This window comes from Echinops telfairi, unplaced genomic scaffold, assembly GCF_000313985.2.
Source record: "Echinops telfairi isolate 266 unplaced genomic scaffold, ASM31398v2 ScPeMD7_2010;HRSCAF=2546, whole genome shotgun sequence".
Lineage (NCBI taxonomy): Eukaryota > Metazoa > Chordata > Mammalia > Afrosoricida > Tenrecidae > Echinops > Echinops telfairi.
Genome location: NW_022105908.1, coordinates 15,720,748 through 15,730,857, shown reverse-complemented (window position 1 = coordinate 15,730,857; position 10,110 = coordinate 15,720,748). Strand labels below are relative to the sequence as shown.

General features: G+C 57.9%; 1 protein-coding gene across 1 annotated transcript in view; it reads left to right on the top strand.

Annotated features, from left to right (window-relative positions):
- Positions 1 to 10,110, top strand: part of MYO15A (myosin XVA) — a 67,484-nt gene that overhangs the window by 32,614 nt on the left and 24,760 nt on the right. The window contains exons 12-26 of the mRNA XM_030886517.1: positions 544 to 639; positions 1,066 to 1,197; positions 1,646 to 1,771; positions 2,612 to 2,689; positions 3,311 to 3,459; positions 3,566 to 3,611; positions 3,718 to 3,842; positions 4,245 to 4,362; positions 4,625 to 4,800; positions 5,201 to 5,285; positions 5,888 to 5,941; positions 6,038 to 6,119; positions 6,211 to 6,332; positions 6,705 to 6,800; positions 8,667 to 8,904. Of these exons, the coding sequence (XP_030742377.1) occupies positions 544 to 639; positions 1,066 to 1,197; positions 1,646 to 1,771; positions 2,612 to 2,689; positions 3,311 to 3,459; positions 3,566 to 3,611; positions 3,718 to 3,842; positions 4,245 to 4,362; positions 4,625 to 4,800; positions 5,201 to 5,285; positions 5,888 to 5,941; positions 6,038 to 6,119; positions 6,211 to 6,332; positions 6,705 to 6,800; positions 8,667 to 8,904 (1,723 nt within the window). The remainder of the gene's footprint in view (positions 1 to 543; positions 640 to 1,065; positions 1,198 to 1,645; positions 1,772 to 2,611; positions 2,690 to 3,310; positions 3,460 to 3,565; positions 3,612 to 3,717; positions 3,843 to 4,244; positions 4,363 to 4,624; positions 4,801 to 5,200; positions 5,286 to 5,887; positions 5,942 to 6,037; positions 6,120 to 6,210; positions 6,333 to 6,704; positions 6,801 to 8,666; positions 8,905 to 10,110) is intronic.

The window sequence follows — 10,110 nt, the reverse complement described above, 5'->3', positions numbered from 1 at the left end:
GGAGTTCTCCATGCTGAGAATCGTTACCCCGAATGTGGGCTCTCAGGGTCCCCTTTTCACAGAGGGGAAACTGAGGCACAAAGTCGTTGCCCAAGACCACACAACTCAAAAGGGGCAGAAGCCAGAACTGGAACCTGGGCAGCAGGTCTCCAAGGCTGTGCCTTTAACCCCTCTTTCCTACTTGGGCCATTTCTCGATGTTTCTACCGGATTCTCGGGCCGTACCGGCGGCCAGGCACTTCATTCACTCACCCCTCATGTCCTGGCCGGCTCTGCTGTCCTTGGGTGAGGCGTGTGAGGTCAGCAGGTGTCCATGATTTCTCAGGCCTCAGACAGCCTGAGGGCCAGGCGTTCCTCACCCTTGACTTAATCACTCTGTGCCCTTGGGTGTCCAGCTGTGCTTCTCCCTGTGCCAAGTGCTAGGTCTGTGAGCAGGCAGGAAGGTCGCTGGCTGGGCCGGCGGCACAGGAGGAGGTAGACAGAGAGCCCGAGGCTGCCAACCTGCCGAGGTGGGACCAGCCGACTCTCACTTCCCGCCTGACAGGACTTGACCTTCAACAGCTTCGAACAGCTGTGCATCAACTATGCAAACGAGAACCTTCAGTACCTTTTCAACAAGATTGTCTTCCAGGAGGAGCAGGTGTGCAGGCCCCGAGCCCTCCCATCCCCATCCTGACGGGCCACCTTGGAGACAGATGGGGTGTGCTGGTTCCCAGAGGGAAATTCGAGGTGTTGGCAGACCAGTGGAGGAGGGCGTTTGTTCTAGGCTGTGGGACCAGCCCACGTGAAGGCGTGTGATCCAGAGGATAGTCACCTGGGGGGTGGGGGGGGTTCCTCCACACACTCTGCAGGGCTGTCCCAGGTGGACGGAGCAAAGGGGCCCCGAGATGGTTCCATTCTCCTGCTAGTGAGTGAGCTCCAGGTTCTAGGGGGCATGCAAGCTGAGGTGGCCTGACTAGGTTCCGCCTGATGTCTTCAGCACTGGATCATCAGGCTGGACGGTGGTTGTGGGCGGGCAGGCGGGACAGGGGGCTGAGTGGCTGCTGCTGCTGCTGGCTCCCTGCAGGAGGAGTACATCCGGGAGAAGATTGACTGGCAGGAGATCACCTTTGCCAACAACCAGCTCTGCATCAACCTCATCTCCCTGAAGCCCTACGGCATCCTGCGCATCCTCGATGATCAGTGCTGCTTCCCCCAGGTGCGCCTTCTCTCTGCTTGGGCACCCAGCCTGCCACTCAGCGCCCAGGGCATTGAGGCTGCAGTGCAGACGAGGGGCTGCACCAGCCTGGGAAGTCAGAGAAGGCTTCCTGGAGGAAATGACCTCGGGGGTGGACCTCAGATCCTGATCAGAAACCATGACAGCCACCAGGGTGGGCTGGGTGCTCTCCGCAGTGGGATTAGAGAAGGCAAGGGCAGCTGAACTGGACAGAGGCTGCCAAGGGCTGTCTCGAGAGTCTATCTGCAGGGGTCCACTTAGGCCCTAGGCTCACTTGCTCCCACCCTCCCTACAAAGGGTCACCTCAGGAAGGTGTGAGTTGCTCCTCCCTAATGCCTGCTGGGGCCCTCTCCAGCAGGCCAGGAGCAGGGAATTCCCCTTAAGTGCCTAGCCCCGCCCTCCACCCCCCACTGTCCTTTGCCTGCCCCAGGCCACAGACCACACGTTCCTGCAGAAATGCAACTACCACCATGGCGCCAACCCACTCTACTCCAAGCCCAAGATGCCATTGCCCGAGTTCACGGTCAAGCACTATGCAGGCAAGGTCACCTACCAGGTGAGACCCAAGAGGCCGCTCACTTGGCCTTCCAGCACCTCAGTTCTGTCTGTTGCATAGCATGGACCCCAGATACTAAGGTGTGAACTCTAGTTCAGGCCCTACCACTCCCTAGCGGTGTGACCTTGGACATATCCCTTAACCCATCTGGACCTCTCTTTCCTCATCTGGAAAAGAAAAATAATAGTGCCCTCTGGTTATGCATTGGTCTGCTAACCACAAGGTCAGCAGTTCAAAGCCACTAGGCACTCGGCAGGAAAAAGACAGGGCTTCCTATTCCTGTAAAGAGTTACAGTCTTAGAAACTCACGGGCAGTTAGTTCTACCCTGACCGATAGGGCCCCTTTGAGGTGGCATCAAATTTGGGTTTTCCCCCCTAATAAAAGCCTCTGGTGGGATTGATAGCGTGCTTGTTTTCCAGCGGTAGTGTCACCAAGGTCACGTCGTCCCTACGATCTGAAGTACATTCCTACCCTGGAGGCGTCTGAGGCCAGGGCTTCATTCTCCTCACCTAGAGAAGGGACACAGGGCAGAGTCCTCCACTGAGGGTGGGGCCGAGACGCAGACTAGTCATGGATGGGAATCCCTGGTTTATGCCCACTGGGAGTGGGCGGATGGGTGGGGAAGGGATCCTGCCAGTGGGGAAGATCCAGCCTCTTCTGGAACAGACAGGGAGACAGAGGCCCAGAGGGGTCTCCTCCCCCACCCCGTGAACCTCTGACCAACAAGAGGTTCAGAGGCCGGGAGGAAGCCAGCTGACACCAACTGGGGTGGAGGGTCCCCGAGGCTGCTTGCTTGGAGGTTGTGGTCTGAGCCCCTGCACTGCTATCCCCCCGTTGAGGTGCACAAGTTCCTGGATAAGAACCACGACCAGGTGCGACAGGATGTGCTCGACCTGTTTGTGAGGAGCCGGACACGGGTGAGCCCAGCCCCACCCCCACCCCCAGTCAGCCCCCTTCCCAAGATCCTACCACCTGGGGCTCCCAGGGCCCCGCTCCTCCTGGCTCCTCTTTCACCCAGGAAAATGGCCATGCACTCCAGCTCTGGCCCCCCAGCCCTGTACTAGCCAGCCTTGGCTCAGCCCTTTGCCATTTCTGCCTTCTGGCTGCCCTGTCCACCTTGCTGCAGCTCTGCTTTCTCACCCTCACCATCCTGTAGGGATTCTGTGAGGGCCCAGTCCAGGATGGCGTCCCGGCCCCTTGCCCCCTGACATGTGCCCTGAGGACAGCCCTCCACTCTTGGGGCCTCATGCCCCTCTGTTGGATGTGTGTCCCCCTGACCATGTGCACAACAGGACTGCCTCAGGACCAGGCATTCACTCAGTGCCAGGGCCCAGTCCCCCAGGGAAGGAGGGCAGGCAATGAAGCCAGGAGGCCTCAGACCCGGACATGTGGTGGGTCGGCCTTCAGGCCCCTGGTCTGGGGATCCCTTTATTGACAGCATTTCTCCCTCTGCGGCTGCCTTCCCTCCTGTCTGCTGCTCACCCCACTCTCCACCTGTGTCTCTGTGGCCTTGGGCTTTGACTCTGCCCCCTGCCCAGGTGGTGGCACACCTTTTTGCCAGCCATGCTCCACAGGCGGCCCCCCAGCGTGTGGGCAAGTGCAGCTCGGTCACCCGGCTCTACAAGGCACACACAGTAGCTGCCAAGTTCCAGCAGTCTCTGCTGGATCTGGTGGAAAAGATGGAGAGGTGGGTGTGGCTGGTGGGCCCCCCCCCCCACCCTGGTTCAGTGTGCCGTCAGCCAGGATGCTCCTTTTGCCGGGGTCTCACGCCGCTGCCTCCCACCCCTGCGCAGGTGTAGCCCCTTGTTTGTGCGCTGCCTGAAGCCCAACCATAAGAAGGTGGGTGATGACCCAGGTCCCAGGGAGCCAAGGCCCCTCCCAGGCTGGGTGACCACAGGCAGGGCATGGCCCACACTAGCCCTCCCTCTGACATGCATGCCCACAGGAGCCGGGCCTCTTTGAGCCCGAGGTGGTGATGAACCAGCTGCGCTACTCTGGGGTACTGGAGACCGTGCGTATCCGGAAGGAGGGCTTCCCTGTGCGACTGCCCTTCCAGGTGTTCATTGACAGGTACTTCCATCAGGGATCCCTGGGGGCCACGGCTCTACCTGGCCCCCATGCTCCTGGAGCACAGGCCAGGCAGAAGACGGGTTGGCACATGCTGGGCTCAGACGGTGCCCTGCCTGTGAACATCACCTGAGCTGTCCCTCGGCCAGCCATTGCTGTTCTGTGTTTTTAAAAGAATTTTGACTTTAAGGAGGTGGGTTTTTGCCAGTTGGTGATGACAAGTGTCCAGCAGAAAGTGCCTTGTCCTTCTGACGTCTGTGTGAGGCCAATTCTCCACACCGGGAAGAGTCTTGTGGACTGGGCATGTTTTCGTTGTTTTCTGATTGGGAGACTGGGTGGGGCTACAGCAGGAAGACCGGTAGGTCCTGTGGTCTCTCAGCAGCCAAGTGTGGTCTCTCTCTGCAGGTACCGCTGTCTAGTGGCCCTCAAACATAACCTGCCAGCAAGTGGGGACATGTGTGTTTCCGTGCTGAGCCGCCTGTGCGCTGTGATGCCAAACATGTACCGTGTCGGAGTCAGCAAGGTGACCCACCCCCCTTTCCTCCCTGGCAGTGCCCGAGCTAAGGCCTCCGGACCAGCTGGGTGGTGGGCAAGCTGATCCCACCTCTGGAGCTATGCCCATAGGTGCTCAGCTCCCACGGCCTGGCTCGCCGTCACCCTCTTTCCCAGCTCCAAACCCCAGAGACTATACAAGCTAATCTGTCTCCATGCACTTCTGCCTCCCACCCTACTCCCACCCTGCCCCCTGGCTCTCACCGGCCTGACTTTGGGCCTCCTGTCCCCAGCTGTTCCTTAAGGAGCACCTGTACCAGCTGCTGGAGAGCATGCGGGAGCGGGTCCTGCACGCGGCAGCCCTCACCCTGCAGCGCTGCCTCCGCGGCTTCTTCATCCAGCAACGGTTCCGCTCGCTGCGCTGCAAGATCATCCTGCTGCAGAGCCGGGCCCGTGGCTACTTGGCCAGGTGGGGCCCTAGAGCCGGGCATAGAAGGAGCTGGGCTGAAGTTAGGAAGTGAGCTCCCTGCCCCTGCAGGTATGCAGGTGGAGGCTTTCAAAGGCCAGATGACCAGATTCCCTGTGCCTCTGCTTTTGAATGCCCTTGTGACATTCCTTCAGCTGAAGGGTCCCGGACCTATTTCTCTCAGAACCCTGACGGAGATCCCAAACCCTAACCAAACTCACTGCTATCGCGTGGATTCCCGCACATAGAACTGCCCCTGTGGGTTTCCAAGACAGACTCTCTATGGGAGTAGAAAGCCTCAACGTGTTCCTTCAGAGCAGCTGGTGGTTTCAAACTGCTGACCGTGAACCCTACGCTCTTGGTTACCCGAGATCCCAATCCCTGGCCTCCCTGACACCCACAGGCAGCGCTATCAACAGATGAGGCGGAGCCTCGTGAAGTTCCGGTCTCTGGTACACACGTATATTAACCGCCGGCGCTACCTCAAGGTAGGAGCCTCCTCTTGCCCCTCAACCAGGAGCCAGGAGGGAGGCACAGCACCTAGCACCAGATGTTAAGCCCTCCCACGGCTTCCCTGGCCTCGGTTACCCCACCTAGCCCCCGGGGTTCTAGAGAGGCTTGAGAGACACACTGTGTTTCCCAGTGGAGTCTCCAGTAACCAGAAGTTATTAGACAAAGGTACTTCTGCCTCTGCCAGGGTGGGGGGAGGGCAGGCCAGTCACCAGGAGAGAAGACACCAGTTTGAGCTCCACAGCTCTGAGGCGCTGTCTAGCTTTCACTGAAGCCTCACGGCGTCATTCAGCCACCTCTAGAAACCTCCCGAGCTTTCCTCCCTCTTCCCTTGCCGCCCATATCTCCCCCGCTCTGTCTCTCCCTCACTGCTGTCTCTGAGGACACGTCACCTACCCTGCCCTGCCCAGAAAGTGGCACCGTGGCCACAGCCCCATGAGCAGGGCTCCAGCCAATAGGCCTGCAGCCCCTTCGCCCTTATCCCAGCCTCCCGTGAATGCTGGCCTGGGCCTGCCCAGCCTGGGGGGCTGCCATCGCCCCTCCCGCCATGCCTGCCTTGACCCCGTCTGCTCTCCTGCAGCTGAGGGCAGAGCAGAGGCACCAGGTGGAGGAGGTGTGGCTGCGGGAGCAGGAGGTGGGTGCATGGGCTGGGTGGTAGCAAGGGATGGGGTGGGGAGGCAGGCGGGTGAGGCTGTGGCAGGCCTGGCCCTGACCTGCATTCTCCCTCTAGGAGCTTAGAAAGCGGGAGGTGGTGGCCGTGGGGCACCTGGAGGTGCCCGCTGAGCTGGCTGGGCTCCTGCGAGCAGCAGCAGGTAGAGCAGCACTGCATGGGGAGGGCAGGCTGTGGACGGGGCAGGCTTGGCGTGGGTGGTCACCATCACCAGGCTCTGATCTCCTCTGCAGGGATCAGGCTGGCACCGGTGGGCCCCGTGCGGCCTCCTCGCCTGCAGGCTGAACCCCGAGTCACCTTGCCCCTGGACATCAACAACTACCCTATGGCCAAGTTTGTGCGGTGCCATTTCATGGTACGTGCTCTCGGGCACATGGGGCTCGGCTGGCGAGCACCAACCTGTCTGAGCTGATGTGGCCCTTACCCTGGGCCAACATCTCGGCAGCACCCTATGGTGTTAGAGGTGGTCCCTGGGTTGCTCCTCTGCACCCAGCTCACAGTAGAAGACTCCCTCTCGAGGAGCTTAGACGGCTGGGGAGCACAGCACCTCGCCCTGACTTCCTGCCCTCCAGGAAAAGGCCTGTCTCTACCACAGCCTTACGGAAGCCCCTCTCCAAGCCTCATTCTCCCTCTCCATACACTGGGGACAAGAGCCCCTGCCACACAGCCCTGCGTTTCCCCTTGGCTAAGAGTCATGGATCCAACTGTGCCTGCCCTGTGCCCCCAGGAACCTGCCTTTGGGATGCTGACAGTGCCCCTGCGGGCGCCTCTGACGTGGCTTCCGGCCGAGCACCACAGGGAAGCACTGAGCATCTTCAAGCTGGTACGGTGGCACCTTCACACCTCGAGTCCCAACCCTAGAGGCCATGCCACAGGGCCCCAGGCCTGCCCTCCACTACCCCAGTCCACGAGACCAGGACTTCTCTTTGGGAGAGAAAGTCTTAGGTCTTTAGTGTGGGGCTCTAGCCTCCTCTCTGGGCTACAGTGTGTGGGGGTTTTTTTTGTTTTTTTATATAAAGCTCCATTCTTTATTGTAATTAGGAGGTACAGGAAATGCAGGATTAAAGGCTGCCCATATCCCAATGAATATGGGAAATTGTAATATTATGTCCGGGATCACTCTTTTTTTTTTTTTTAAACATTTTATTAGGGGCTCATACAACTGTTATCCCAATCCATACACACATCAATTGTGTAAAGTGTATTTGTACATCATTTCTCAAAACATTTTCTCTCCATTTAAACCCCCGACATTAGGACCTCATTTTTCCCCTCCCTCCCCGCTCCCCCCTCCCACATGAGCCCTTGACAGTGTGTGGGTTTGTAGTCTTTACTCAGCTACCTTCCTGACCAAGAAAAGCTTGCCTCCTGGGAATGTGGAAATTAGGACGCAGGCCTCTCTCAAGGACTTCCAATCCGATGGCGAAGGCAGAGCAGACTCCTATAGATGGAGGTTAAACACAGAGGCTGGGGGTATCCAGACAAGACCCCAGGCCAGCCCTGAGCACATCAGACAGGGCTTCCTGGAAGAGGCGGCATTTACGTTAAAGTGAGGGGAGGAGTCAGAATTTTCCAGGCTGGAAGAGAGGAAAAGGCACACATAGAACAGGATGGAATCAAGTCAGGTGCATGAGGTGAGAGGGGTCAGTCCTGTGTTAGTCTGGGTAGACTAGAAAAACAATTTCAAGAAACTCATATGTGTATAAGAAAGAGGTATATATATATAAGAGACATTGAATATTGAGAAAACATCCCAGCCCAGTCCAGATCAAGTCCATAAGTCTGATATTACCCCATATGTCCAATACAAATCTATAAAGTCCTCTTCAGACTCATGAAACACATACAATGATGCTGAAGGCAGTAGGATCACAGGCCAGTGGGTTGGAAGTCTTGTGGATCCAGTGGTGTTGTAAGCATCTCAGCACTGGCAGGGGTCTCTATGTGGCTTCTCTGCCTCCAGAGGTCTGGTTGCATCAGAGTTGGTCCATGTGGCTTCTCCAGCTTCCAAGGCTTAACGCCATGTGTCTTGTCAGTAGAGCGTCTCTCAGGGAGTGAGCAGAGAGAGTGAGTCTCCAGTATCCAAGGAGGGAAAATGCAGGATTTCCCAGAATTCTCAGGAGAAGGCCATGCCCACACAGAGGCCTCATTGGTTATAACTTGATTAACAGGCCAGACTCTACCCCTTCACTCCTAATCCCCTCAAATTGACACCAAATTATATAACTACCACAGGTCTGCAAGGCCTTGATGAACAGACCAGAGCTCAGGTTTTATCCCAAGTTCACTAGGTGGCCTTGCAAAATGCTTGGCATGGCAGGGGTGTGGTCAGATCTGGATATTAGAAAGGACCTCCAGGGTCTGGCTGGAGCAGGTGGTGAAGGGCTAGCAGGAGGCTGGGGCTGCAGGGAGGGGCTTGCCCTGCAGGGGACCCAGAGAAGGTTCCTGAGCAGGCGAGAAACTCAATGGATGCTTTGTAGCCTGCCCTCCTCTGCAGATGGGCTAACCTGGTCATCTGGCGTGGAGTGTGGCAATGCCATTGTGCTTTGTAGGTGGCTTGATGTGGTTATGGGAACACAAGTGAAGGCCACACATGAGGGACAGGAGAAGGCCTCCTGTAGCTTGGGGGGAGGGGGAACCTGGCAGGAGCTCCTTTCCAGGGACTCAGAAGAATCTGTCTGTGTCCCAGGTCCTGCGCTTCATGGGCGACCCCCACCTGCACAGTGCCCAGGAGCGGGTCTTTGGGAACTACATTGTGCAGAAGGGGCTGGCCTCACCTGAGCTTCGTGATGAGATTCTGACACAACTGGCCAACCAGGTGTGGCACAACCCCAATACCCACAATGCCGAGCGCGGCTGGCTACTCCTGGCCACTTGCCTCAGCGGCTTCGCACCCTCCTCGCGCCTCAACAAGTACCTCCTCAAGTGAGTGGGTCCGGGTGGGGTCTAGACTGTGCAGGACAGTGACACTGGCAGGAGAGGTCAGGTCAGGAGTAAGGTCCCTGTGCTTGGAAACTCGGGCCTGGCTGCAGGCCTGGGCTTCTCTCCGCCCCCCACTGGACATGGAGCCAAAAAGAAGGGGAAGGGTACTGCCATGTCATAGGAGTATAGCAGAGTAGTTAAGAACATGGACGCTGCACTCAGACAGTGTGAGTTCAAATTCCAGGTCAGCCCCGTAGGAGCTGTGCTGCCCAGGACAGATTACTTACCCTCTCTAGGCCTCAACACCCTTGTTCCACAGTGATGAAAGTGCAGAATCGACAAGCCTTACCAACTCTGAGGAGTAGATATATAAACCCAAGAAGCTCGTAGAACAGACCTGGTACTGTGTGAGGGCATGGGCTGCCACCGCCACCTTCACCACCATTGGTTACTGGGTCACCCTTTGGTGAGATGCATGAGTTACGAGGAAGGCATCTCAGACAGGCCACAGGTACAAACCCCAGCTGTGTACGTTTACTCACCTGTAAATTAAGGACGTGAGGTGGCCCGGGGCGAGCTACTGCCGTTCTCTGTGCACAGCTCCTCACCTGTAAATTGGGGGGGTGAGGCGTGGTTAGTATGCTGAGCCTCCCTGGGGGAGTCTGGTGATTTTGGTGGCAGCTGCGATCAGCAGAGTAGAGACCACCTGCCTGCCAGTCCCTGGTCTTCCTGTGGGCATGGATCCCTGGCCAGGCCTGGCTGCAGGTGGGAAGGAAGCAGAGGTTCAGGCCCAGCTCTGGCTCCCCAGTTCGAGGTTCAGAGCTGAGCCCTTACAGCTTGGCTCAGGAGGACAGGTGACCCAGCCAGAGCTGCCTGGTGGAATTATGGAGAGCAGAGGTGCAGGCCCAGGTGACTGTGGCTCCAGAGTCCAGCTCCTGCCCACCCCCAGTTGCAGACCCCACCCCAGCCATGACATTTGCTTCCAACAAGCTTAGGTGGGCCCACTTGCCTCCTCTTTGGCCTGTCCTTGGACCTCTGTGCTGGCCTGGCAGTCTGGGTTAGCTTGGGGAGCTTTCAGCCTACCCTTGATGCTCAGGGCTATCCGGTAACACTACAGCCTAGTTTCTGACCTAGCTTGAGATCCTAGTGAATTAGGCCAGAGTTCTTACAGCTGCACCTGATAGCTTTAGGCTAGCCTGCCGCTCCCCGCC